Source organism: Cylas formicarius, unplaced genomic scaffold, assembly GCF_029955315.1.
Source record: "Cylas formicarius isolate icCylForm1 unplaced genomic scaffold, icCylForm1.1 PGA_scaffold_12__32_contigs__length_19106922, whole genome shotgun sequence".
NCBI lineage: Eukaryota > Metazoa > Arthropoda > Insecta > Coleoptera > Brentidae > Cylas > Cylas formicarius.
In genome coordinates this window covers 16,214,961-16,228,406 of record NW_026844225.1, presented here as the reverse complement: position 1 = coordinate 16,228,406, position 13,446 = coordinate 16,214,961, and the positions used below count along the sequence as shown (strand labels likewise).

General features: G+C 32.1%; 1 protein-coding gene across 2 annotated transcripts in view; it reads left to right on the top strand.

Moving 5' to 3' along the window:
* The first annotated feature begins 10,734 nt into the window (after window positions 1–10,734).
* Window positions 10,735–13,446, top strand: part of LOC132695544 (lachesin) — a 145,573-nt gene continuing 142,861 nt past the window's right edge. For both annotated transcript variants that reach the window (XM_060659851.1, XM_060659850.1), the window contains exon 1: window positions 10,735–10,843. In XM_060659851.1, the coding sequence (XP_060515834.1) occupies window positions 10,747–10,843 (97 nt within the window). In that variant the 5' untranslated portion in view covers window positions 10,735–10,746. The remainder of the gene's footprint in view (window positions 10,844–13,446) is intronic.

Below are 13,446 nucleotides of genomic sequence, written 5' to 3'. Positions count from 1 at the left end.
TTTTCGTTGGTAGAATTGATTTTTGCAAGAATTTTATTTTAACCGAATAACATTTTCTGTCCGGTTTGGTGATTATGTTCGGCACACTTGCCACTGTTGTCCTTCCTTACATTCAAAACATCATTGACGACATATCAACAAAATTATTATTTGGTGAACAACCAACGCGGGGGAAATCCAGAATATTTATTAATACTAACAAATTTATCGTTATTATTAATTCGCAAAATATTTTTAATTCTAACCACGGAAAAAAATTGTCTCACTTTCTACAAAAACTCTAAAGAAGGGGACATGACAATCTCTACCGTTCTCGTTGCATTTATTACCCCATCTCACGAAATATATATTCCCGTACCGCACTGTCTTTATTCCGTTGTGTAACTTGACGGCCGAGTGTACCCCATGAATTTTAATTTTATTAAATCTGTCTTTCATTTTGCCTACTCCTTTTCCCCCGTTTGATTTTTTCTTGATACGTGGTTCGCGCAAAAGTGGCTTTTTGGGGAGTCTTAAATTAATACGAGATGTTTTTTTCTCCGGTATATTTAGGCGTGCAACACCTACACGACATAATTTATCGTAAAAAAATGGCCACCGATGCTTTGGATATCGAATATCCAGTTTTTATAAATAGGCGCGTACTTAATTGAAAATGGGCTTTAAAATACGACCAGCAGTTTTAATTTTCAGCCATCTTTTAGTCGATATATTAAAAGCGAGATTGTCCTTTTTGTTTATCTCTTTGGACAGGAAACTCACACTATATATTTTATATCACGTTTTGAGAGACATATTTTTTATGTGCTTTAATCCGGAATGGTTTTGGATACGTCAAAATAACCCGGGAATTCTGTTGAATGTCTACGCGTGTGGCCCGCATTCTTCCTATTATTAGATTGAAATTAAATTATTTTTCGAATTGTCTTAATGAAATATCTATGTAGTTTCGGGTAGTATCCCGGTTTTCATTATATTTAAGTGCTTGGAGTGTTAAGAAACTATAAACCTTCGGAAACATCAAAGGAGGTCGGTCTACTATGCAATACAAGGTTTTTCATTAAAGTCCATTAAAGGTTAATTGAGATGTAATTTAAAAACGCCTTTCAATTTTTGGAGTTAAGGTTAGTGTGTGTACTTCCTTTTTATAATATTTTCAATGTCCTGTTATTTGCGGTTCAGCGAGAAGTTGCTGTCAACTTACTTATTTCAAATGGAACACACCTTATATTATTACGTTTTGAGATTCTGTGTGAAATTCTAAATATATTTTATGTATAATGCAATTGCACATCCGGCTGAATCAAATTTGAACATGAATATTTTTGTAATTTCTGAAAATTTTATTGTTAAAAGAGAAGCTTATGTTAACGTTTTGTTTTATAGACCACAAACATTCACATTTTCAAAGTCGCCAAACTCGATTTTTTTGAAATGGGACATCCTGTAATCTTAAGTGTTATCAAGTCCAGGTCTCATTTCTCTAATAAACTGCATTAGGGTTATGGTCTGTTCATAGATCTGAGAAACTGACCAATTGCTTTTGAATGGGATTATCCAATACAATGCAACAAGATTATTACCTAAAGTTTCGGAATTTAAATTCAGGTAAAATTGTGCTCCGTAATAGAAAATAATTTTATACCTACCTGTGTTTAATATTCTTTAGTTTGGTATACTACTTAGTTTAAGTTTATTAGCAATCATTCTTATTTCGTGTGTAATACAGCGTGTGTTGAATCGTGTGCGAATTATGCAAAATATGTGCGAGTCTAGTAGAAATGTAGAAAAATGTAGAAAACACTATTCTATTGAAACTAAGATGTTAAATGTGAACTACCTTATGGAAGTGTATTCAACACATGGGTTTTAGATTTAAAAAAATTGACAAAAGGCAAGTTTTAATGGAATCTTTTGGAATTCGGAAATGGCGACTGGAATATCTAGAAAAAATTAGGATTTATAGAGAACAACAAAGGCCAATTATTTACTTGGATGAAGCCTGGTTCGACACTTATGATACCTCGGAAAAGGGTTGGGTTGACTCAACTGATAAGTGTAAAACAAAGGCGCCATCTAACAGAGGTAAAAGAATAACTATTTTGCATGCTGGCTCTAAAGATGGTTGGATTCCAAATGGACTTTCTCTGTCTGCGAAAAATATTAAAGATTCTTCTCTAGATTACCACGAAGACACCACCGCTGATTTATTTGAAAGTTGGTTTAAAAACAAACTAGTTCCAAACATTCCTCCTAATAGCGTCATTGTAATGGACAATGCAAGTTATCACAGTAGGCAGTTGACTAAAACCCCTTCCTCATGTGACACAAAATAACAATCCAAAACTACATGTATAATAACGACATTTATTTTCACTAAGATTATACCAAAAAGCAATTAATTGAGGTTCTACAAAGCTTGAACCTACAAAAGGAATACGTCTGTGATAATTGTGCAAAAAATCTAGGGCATGCAGTTTTAAGGCTTCCACTTTACCACTGTATATTTAATCCCATTGAACATGTTTGGCGCCAACTGAAATCTGCCATTCGCCGTAATAATGTTTTTCCCCGTGTTAACTCCAATGTCCTCAAACTTATAAAAACCGAAGTTTTTAACATCCCTCCGCAAAGTTGGGCATGTGTTAAACATATAGAAAAAGCAGAACAATCGTATATTCATATTGCAAATAATATAGAACAAATAATAATTAGAACAGGCGATGATAGCGATAGTGATACTGCTATATTATGCGAATAATTTTAAGTAATTTAAGTAGTAATAAAAATAATTTGTAACTTTATTTTAGACTTAAACATAAATATATACATAAATAAATAAATATTGTTTAGTATCTTTCCTAACAAAACCTCAAATAATTAAATTCTAAGTAAAGTACGGACCCGTTCGGCCATATTTCATTCTTACAGCTTGCCCGGGTCTTTCCTTAATTCGTATCAGTTAGTCACTTTCTTATATCTATGAACAGACTTTACCTCTACCTATTCCGAACCATATTCAAATAATTACGTTTTTTGATAGTATCGTATTTGTTCGGCTGAATATTTTCCCTTTACGTACTTGACTATGGAGAAGAGTCTCAATAAACTTTTTTGTAATTGCAAGTAATAGAATTTCTCAAATTGAATTGTAAAGTTTAAAAATTTGATTATAACACCAGCTAATCTTATTCGAAAATCATGATCAGTTTCTCAATTGTGCTTTGTAGTATGATTATAACACTACAAATTGTATGTTCTTGCTCAAAGACTGACTTTTAACTTAAGGAAGAAAAGAAAATACTATAAAACAATATTTTCAAATGTTAGTTTGCAATACACATAAAATATTATCGTAAAATATTACGAGTTAAACATGGCGACATTTGCAATAAAGAATATGTCGGTTGAAAACATTTTAAATCTACTTTAAACGAATTAAAAATACGAGATCCCATCTCTACGCTTTGTTAAATTTAAAGCGTTGTTTGTTTCGTGTAACTCAGCAATTTTTGCTGTCCTATGCAAATTTTGTTGTGTTCATTTAGATAATTGACGGATACTGTGTGCACTTTTACGTAAACGTAACGTACGTTGGTTTGCGAGTGATATAGGGCACCCTCCAACTAATTTACAGGATATTTTCCTGCTACAATAACACATTACGCTAATGGATTCGGTATCCGCCAAATGAATCGCAACAATCAATGGACCCCGGGGATGATTGGATTAGTGGTCTAAAAAAATCGTAATTAACTAAAGAAACTATGATAATTCTAGATTTCCCGTTATGACGAGAGAAGCGATAAATCCTGACAAGATTTACGTTCGCATTTAAAATTCAGTTTTTAATTAATCCTCATGCCGCAATATTTCTTAACTTTTGTGGGCGAAATGATTAAAATATGTTTCGCTTAATCCGCTATTAAAAAATCCGCGAGGGTGCAAAAAATCCTCCATTTGCAATTCGATAACCGGCAAAGCGAATAAAATCATCTCCTCTTTAATCCAAATAAGGTAAAAGCCTTTTTGCGTTTAAATAGAAACACGCAATAATGCTCGTTGATAATTAACAATTATTATTATTAGCACTTTATTTTCAATATACATATAACATTTAAAACATATGAAATATTCATAGAGGACGTAAAAACTAATCTTAAATCTACTGATATTATAATTAAAAAAAAGAAAGAAGAAAAAAGAAAAGGATAACACTTGAAGGATAACAATTGAAGTATCGCCTGTGGGCCATCATAATATAAATCTCAGTGCGATGATAGGGTTTTGAAAATGGATATTGGATCTTCGTAACTGCGGTAAGAAAGTTGACCCTTCCAGCCGCGGCACATGAAACCGTAATTGTTCCAAAAGAAATGAACAAACGATTCCATAAGGAACTAATTTGTATCGAAATGATTCAGATTGCAAGTCTCTGCGTAAGCTCAGAGGTAGTACCGCGAACTTTTTCAGTAGAAGATTATGATCAACTCCCCTCTCAGGATAGGAACTCTCCTCTCCAAACATTGGATACTTCAGTAATCTTCTCTGTACAGTAATATATTGGTTACATACCACCGTGCCATATTCAAGCTTGGACCTAATGTAACAGTTAAATAACAATGAACTAACTTGTAAAGAAATGATTCAGATTGCAAGTCTCTGCGTAAGCTTTTCAGTAGAAGATTATGATCGACTCTCCTCTCAGGATAGGAACCCTCCTCTCTAAACATTGGATACTTCGGTAATCTTCTCTGTAAACTCTTAATGGACTGAGCGTGGCAGTTATATACTGGTGACATACCACCGAGCCATATTCCAGCTTGGACCTAACGTAACAGTTAAATAACCATTTAATAGTAGCTGAGCTACAAAATAGCTGCAATTTTTATTACGAATTCTGAAATTTGCATTGAACTGGAAAAATTTTTAGTAATTTGAGGTACAGAAGAGAACGTCTGGTCAAATAAAATCCCCAGATCCTTTCAGTGGCAAGTCTAGTTAGGATAGTACTTGCTTGTTGCAGATGGTCAAATATATGAAAGTATCTATAAATATATTGAACAGAAGTGGTCCAAAGTTATAACCTTGAGGCACACCAGAAGTAAGTGTATATAACATCAACTTTCCCTCATTGTACAGGGAGTCACAGACATAAGAAGACATGGAACATAAGTTGGTAATACATGAGATTCTCCCATAAAAACCATGTTGTTGGGTAGAGAGTTTATTTCGAATTTTTTTCGATAAATTGCGTAAGATCGAATTAGGTCGGTAATTTTTTTCTGCGAAAGGATGGCCTTTTTTGAGAATAGGACGAACTTTGTCAATTCTCTAAGGTTCTGGATAAATACCCGTTGATTTTCCATTTTCTCAACACGATGCTTTAAAATGTTAGGATTTTTCTGAATAGTGAGATATAAAAAAAAACAAAACAAGTTTTATAAAAATGTTTCCGTTAACCGGCTAGGAAAAAATCTCCTTTTTATCTCAAATAAGATAAAAGCCTCACTGCCGTTTTGCGTTTATATAGAAAAACGCAATAATGCTTCTTGATAATTCAAAATTATGACATTAAACAGAAAAATTTCAGTATCGATACACATGAATTTTTATAGAAGAACAGAATATTGCTCCTTGGTAATTCACAGTTATGATATTAAACAGAAAATTTTCACTATCGATGTACAAGATGCCAAACACAATTTTTATTGTAATTAATACGGAATCATTACAGTAGATATGAAGTGCTAAGTTTTAAAAAAGGAGAGTAAAAGCTGTAGTTGCTATGTGCTCAAGCTCAAGTGAAAAAAAATTGCTTTGTTTTGTAACTATTTTATTTGCATCTAAAATATCTTAATAAGGTTACTTATGTCAAAAGCAGATTAAGACGAATATTTCGAAGAAATGGTTTAAAAATGTAAAGATATTTAATTGTAGAGTGAAAAAAAAATAACTCCGTTTTATTGTCCATTTCCTAAATACGAAACTGTGAAATGGATTTTTGTTTAAACTATGGATACAGAGATATAAAAACAAACTAAATGTGAACTCTTGATACGAAGTGATGGAAAATATAAACAATCGTCGCGAATTTTCCACTAAATTCGGGTTTCAATTTACATGCGTATGGGCATTAGTGAATACACTGCGACTCCAAATTGGTAGTAAGCAAACTTCATTTTGACAAACGCAGGAAATTTCGTTTCATAATCCATGCGCATAATCCATTAAAGCCATCAATCAGTGGTTCTATTTGATGTACACAATGTTACCTACAGGGAGAAGTGACACGAAGGTAGTCGATGACCCGGTCAAATTTATTCCTGCGACACAAAGCCTTTCTGGTCGCCAACGCGGTTCGTGATCAAAGTAGAAAATTCGAAAATATTGTTAACGTTTAATAGGCACACACGACATGGCGGTATCTATAAATAATGTTCGTAATTTTCATAGTCCGAGAACGGAAATTCGGCGTGCGGAAATCTGATCCAGTAGCTAATCCAGTTTTCTAAACATAACTAACGGCATCTCATTGCCGAACGCAAAAGACACTGAGGAAGCAAGTGTGTAAAATAGGAGTTGACACGGTTGTGAACTGCGTATGTATGAGACGTGACGTGAGCTGACAGATCATCCAACAGATCCCCGGGGAATACCCGAATTCGCTTCGACAGGATCGGACTTTCCATTCGGATAATAAGGATTTTTAGCTTCAATGCGAATTCTTTGCAAACCGGAGTGGCTACATACTCTATTTGATATTTACCTTATCAGTACAAACATTATTCATTGCATTGCCATAAAACTCGCGCAATTAGCCCAAAAAAGTAGAGTCTATTGATAATAATAAAAATGACGAATGATTTTTAAACAATTTTTCGAAATACTAATTGTTAATTTACAAAATAAAGTTGAAATAAGAAATTTTTGGCTGGATAAAATTAATATTAAAGTACTACAAGAGAACATATATTAAAAAACAAAATATTATACTATTACTCGTTGGTCACTTGTAAATTTTGAAAATTAATTGATAATTTATTAAACAGGCGCGTCAAAAATTTGAGAAACGCCTTTGTAAGATGAGTTTAAAGAAAACCTATTAATTAAAATTTACAAAAAAATTAAATTCGTTTTTAAATAAAATACAATTGACGAAGATAAAAAATACTGGAATCGGCGATGGACAACAAAATTAAATGAAGAAAAATGTCATTTTCGCATAAAGCATTTATCGAATAATTTTTGCAATTTAGTATAGTATAGTTTGCAACACGTTTGGTAACACTTTTAAAGTCACTCATTTATTAAATATATAAATATATATATTTTTGGGTATATATTCCGGGATATCATCCGTTCGTTTGTTGAACTCCTACTGGAATCCTGCAGACGTTTCGACAAGGTATCACTTGGCATTTTCAATGCTCGCGCTCCGAAATCACTTCGAACATTGATCTCGGATGGTCCTATCAGGGAAAGTAAATCGATCCTTGCTCTCCGCAGATTCCAGAAAGCTTGAAACCTTGAAAGGTTGGGTAAAAACGTTAGAACTGTACATTTGGTATTCTCATAAAAGTTTTTAGATTTATTTATATTTATGTTGGGTCTATATTTAGTTGATAAAAGTTCTATTAACGAAGCTTAAATAAAAGGTATCATTTTTATGAAGGAAAAGAGTTATCTCTGATAAATTGTTACCTCTGGTGTCCTGAAGCAAACAGTTTAGTGAAAAATCTCTGGTTGGTAAAAATAAATCATACAGGATAGACAAAACTCTATAGCTCAATAAATCAGGGAAGGATGTCCCGCATCCTCCAGCTTGGCGGCCTATTAGCAACCAAATTGGATGTCTAATTAATACGAAACCAACAAAAAATGTGTAGTTGACAATTGATTTGAGCATGTTTTTATAACACAAAAAAACAAGCTCTATAAACCCGTCCCTGCTGTTTTTATATCTCCTTTCGGGATGTCCTCTATACATTTCGCGAATATAGCGAACTAGACTTCGCGAATGCTAATGCGGATCTTGTAATGGCTTATATGTATGTGTGTGCATCCGTCACATCTTTAAACAAGTAAGGAATATACGGCAAAAGGACAACCGATAATCAATAGCGAGCAGCGTATATCCTTTGATTTTGACAACCTGTATATTGGGTTATATGTAAACCCGCCACTGTTTAAATTTGTAAGTTATCAAAAGGTATATATAATTCAGTCTGGAACGTAAGGGATGAACGGAAGGCGTAGCGGTAACTCGAAGTAACGGCACCAAGAAGAAACTCTCCGTCAATACAAAATACGAAAGTAAACTTATGGATTGGCTATTGACTTTTGATCGTCGGTATTCGTTAAGACAACTTGGTGAATGCCGAGCTGATTTGTAAAACGGCCACGAGATAAGGAACATGTCTCGTTTAGTTGCTCGAACTGGCCGCGATCAAAAGAAAAATAAAACCGCAAAACTATAAAACTTACTCTACTTTTCTTATTGCGCGCGGGGCGGGGGAAGTTTCCGGGGACAATTTTTAAGAACGTTGTTATTTCGGGATTTCGGGAGACGGGAAACCGCTCGTCGAGATAAAAAAGTTTAAATACGCGTTGTCTTATCAATTCTTATTTTGCACCTTGTTCTTTCTTTTACGTTTTGGTCTTTACGCGATAAGGAAACGAACGTCGCGCTAACTCCAACTTTAAATCGCCTAAGAAAAATTTCCAGACGTACAATTCAATATTTCGCTTTCTGTTTTAAATAATTTTGAAGAGAAGACTATATTTGGAATAACCAATCCCAATTGCGATCCCCTCGAAGATTGAGAGAAACAGGAGGAAATTATATGTATCAATTGGCATCACTGGGGACTAGGATTTTTTTTTTTTGGACAAAAGATTATTTATTTCCATTCCTTACTTTCATTGGCAGTCGTAGAAACGAAGTAAAATTTATCACAAAACCATAAAAATTCAAACACACTCACAAGTCAAGGTCTCAAAAGTTATTATTTTCAAATCATTACACGTGTTTCGCCCTTATCAGATATATCAAGTTCTCAACTCAAACGCACATAGACACGAATTGTTATGTGAAACTTGACATTTGACTAGACTTACTTGGCGTTTTTTTTCTCTTATGTATATTTTTTAAGAAAATTATAGTTTATGAGATATTGTACGTTAATTAATAAATTAAAAGTTCAAAAATATCCATTAGTGAGTTCATTCATGTTCCATTTATCTATGAAATGGTGTTTCTAATATGTTTGTTTTTATGTTACTAAAAGTGAGCACCTGTGCATTAACAAAAGAGGGAGACAAGGGGAATATTTAATTAAAATTTGTTAAATTATGAATAAAATACCTAATTTAATATATTTCTGAACCTTTTGGCATTATTAATTAAAATAAAAAATTGAAAACTACAATTGTCTAACCTACAATTGTATAGCTCTTTTTTGCTAGATATTTTTATTTCCAAAATTTACGTGAAACGGAAATAACCTAACAGAGCAATTATGCGTAGAGTAAAACATGTGAAAAATTGAAAATTTCTTTAAAAATGATATTTTTAAATAAAGTTCAACGCTCTGTAGTCTAGAGACCTTCTTCAAATGTGAAAAATGATATAATGACGTTCTATATGTTTGATGGTAATTTCTCAGTTTAGATTTTGGTCACTTCCATTATGAATATACAATAAAAAACTTATTTTATATTTATTTCAATTAATTTATTATATTATTTTTGGAGTGCATACTCAATATTGTGGTATGAAAAATTCCTAGCATTCGACGTGATCAAGTCTATAATAAATTCATGGTAATGAAACTACCAAATTTAAAATGATAAAATAATGCATTCTTTAGAAATGTATTTTGACACCATTCTTTGACTAAAATTAAAATTGTTTACGTTCAAATATGTTGTCGTTAAAAATGTTGTTGCTATGAAAATTTCTGTAACTATTATTGAGAAGATTCAAATAAAGAATAAATAACGGAAGCAAATGGAATAGGTGTATGCTTGCCAAATGGAATGATATTTAACATATTTCACAGAAATTTAATCAAATAATTTAAATGTAAATCTCATAAATTATAAATTTACAGAAAAATATTCATAGCTGAAAGGGTTTTGTGAAATCTTGGCAGTTTAAGTTATGTTATTCAAAGAAAAGAAAATATTTTTGATTTAAGAATATTAGTGAATTAAAGCATAAATATTCTAGTATTATTCATAAGAGCCCCTAACTGCTTCGCTTGGTTCTTTACATTTGTGAAAACTACACATTCTAAGGGTATTTTTTCCGAATTTTAATAATCATCGTTTTGTTTGGGCAGTGTATTACAGACCAACAATATTTAGAAATATTAGTGACACGTTGTAAGAGACATTTAAAGATACCGACCACCTGCACCTCAACACTAGCGACGAAGAACGTCTGGATGTACAATTTTACCTCTATTTTACAATGTTAATTACAGATCTTACATGTCGTAGAACCTCCCATGTAGCGTCTTTTCATTTCGCCATTGGTTTATTGGCAATGCGTTTAGGCTTTCATTGGTTGGCCCCAGGTCTGCTATGAAGAAGGCGCATGACGGAAGGTAGGTTTGGAAAATGTTAACTGACAGCGGCAGTGTTTATCTGTCCTTCGTCGTGGTAACTAGCGGTCTTTCGGAGCAAAAAGCGGACACCACGAGGTCGTAGTTTCATCCGGTTAAAGAAAAAAATTAAATCATGTTTTTGGATTGTTCATTTCGACAAAAGTTGCTCGTATTTCTGAGTATAGTGTTTGCTAGCAATGCCGCCACTTCTTCGGGAGGAACTGCCAATGGTATGATCTAATTAATGTTCGTTGTAGATGAGTGTGTACAACTACAGATGACCTGCACCCGAGCGTAGCTGTGCGAAATTCCGCTTAGAGTTATTTTAATTTGTTATTCATTGCTCAAATATAAAAGTTGCAAAGCCATAAATGAAAATTTTTAAGAATAAAATATTTAACTTCCCAGTTTAATATTTCCCGAAAAGTTATCATTCTTCTCCGTCCTCCCGAGCCGCTGTAGCTTGAAATGTTTAGTAAACAAATCATTGTTAGGCTGTGATGTGTTTTAAGGAACTCATTAAATTTTGGTGTATATTTTTAAAACACCGGCGGCATAAACATAATCAATCATTAATAAAAGGACGAGAAAAAAAAAAGATTTTTGCCGGCACTCGAAAAAAAGTAATTTTTAATTTCACTTATTAACGTCCGAGTTGCTAGGTGAATATAAATGCAATAGGCTCGATATGGATCCCACCGGATGTGTTATCAAAAACGGGAATATTTGTTTTGAGGTGCGTTGGTTCGTAGCCATTAGACTAATTAAATTTGGCAGAGTAAAGCTTTGTTTTACGGTTATAATTTTTGCAAACACCTAATGCATTTTGTTAAATATTGTAACCCTGTTTACTTACAATAAGAATACATCGTAAAATTTTAAAAAAAAATGTAAGAGCGATAACAAGAATGGCAAAGTGAATTGTAAAACTGAAAATAATTAATAATAATTGCGTTTGTAATTTCTAATATATAACGTACTTATTATTATGGGTTCTTTACGAAACCATAAAGAATGTAAATTTGTGGGTTCAAGATAATTTCTAATTAAATTTAAATAATGTGCAATTTCAGCATGTTAAAGTAGTATGGTTTGATCACTTTTATTTATTTCAAGCTTACCCTTTTTTTAAGTTTCTTTTTATTTTGTTTTTAATTTTTTTTATTAATAAATGACCTCAAAACGCTAACGATGTAGTACTGACACCGAGGCCTAATAAAAATAATAATTTAGCAATATTTGCAAACAGTTTTTATGTTTGATTCACAAATGCGAAAAAAATGACAAAAATATTTTATCCTGAGCGAAATAATCTCCAGAATCAACAATCATTAACTATGCTGGGAAAAAAATGATTCAATCATTAGAGTAGATAAAAAATTAATTATTATTCGAAGTTAATTATTAATTAATCTAATAAAGAAATTAATTAGTAATACGTTTATATTTTTTAATAATAAATATAATATAAATTTGTATATTTTCGCACCTCAAATGTAATCTGACGGTACTACTAATAAAAAAAAAACAAAAATTTCCAATATCATTTCAGGCTTTTGCCTTTTTTGTTTCTTTCTTATTTTTCATTTGTCTTTGAAAAATTTTTCCCTTTTTTTATTTATTTATAACTAACCTCAAAATACTAATAATATAGTGCTGACATAAAAATAATAATTTTGCAATATTTCCAATAATTATTTTCTTTAAAAACATGTTCCGTAGTGAATAAACAGCTTTTATGTCCGGTGTACAAATCGGAAAAAAATGAAAAAATTATCTTATCAATTTATTAGTATTAATTGTCAATCAGTTATTATGCGAAGTTAAATTAAATGAATTGAGAAAATAGCGTGTTAAATTTAAATAAGCGATTAATTTTCAGTGCGTTTATATTTTTCGGGTATTGGTTTGGTACACCCTAGCAGGTTGTTATTTTGGTGTCATATGAACGAAAAAAAAATTTAAGTTTATAAATTGGTTGAATTAAATTGGAGCTGCTACTTCACTAACTAAAACTAACTTTGCTTAGTGCTCAATATGCCATTAATTAAAACAGTAAGCAATTATCACTCGTAGTATTAAGTTCGGTTGGTCGCTATAATAAAATAACTAATAGAAACAAAACAAATATAATATAATAATAATAATGAATAAAAGGGAATTGTTACCAATTGTTGTATATGTGTTTGATAAATATGTATTACATATTTGCTAAATTATTTCCAGTTTCAGTTTAATAAATATAAAAAATGTTTAGAAACTTTATGTTTGGTGTTATTTCAAAAGTTATTTATGCGAAATGAAAACTTCAATGGAAATTTTTAGCCAGTAACATATTACAGACAATAAAATTTAGCACGTAGCTTGAAAAGTCAAATAACACAAATTTCGGTTAGTCTTGTAATCGGTGGAAAATTTCATTTTCGAACCAAATCTTTCCGATACGATACATCGTGATGATAAGAATAAATAACCGCCCTTTTCAGCGCCGAGCTTTTATCTTCTCGCTTTCTTTAGCCAACGGTTTCATCCATTTACTATGTTAATCCCCTAATGTTCATGGACAGTGTCATTTAATGCCGGTCTTAATGCTTCGTTCTTCTTTAAATTAATGGCTATCTAATCGTCTCTACGTTGACTATACCGTTTGTTTTATATTTGATACAGCTCGACACTCGAGAGATTTTAGATTTGTGCTCAGCGATCGGTATATAGCGCACGAAAACAAACACTAAAATTTCACCTCTTCTACCCTCACTCGAAAGAAAACAACGGAAATGTAACAAAACTTGAAATGTTTGTTTGACTTTCTATTAATAGACAGTGCCACTTG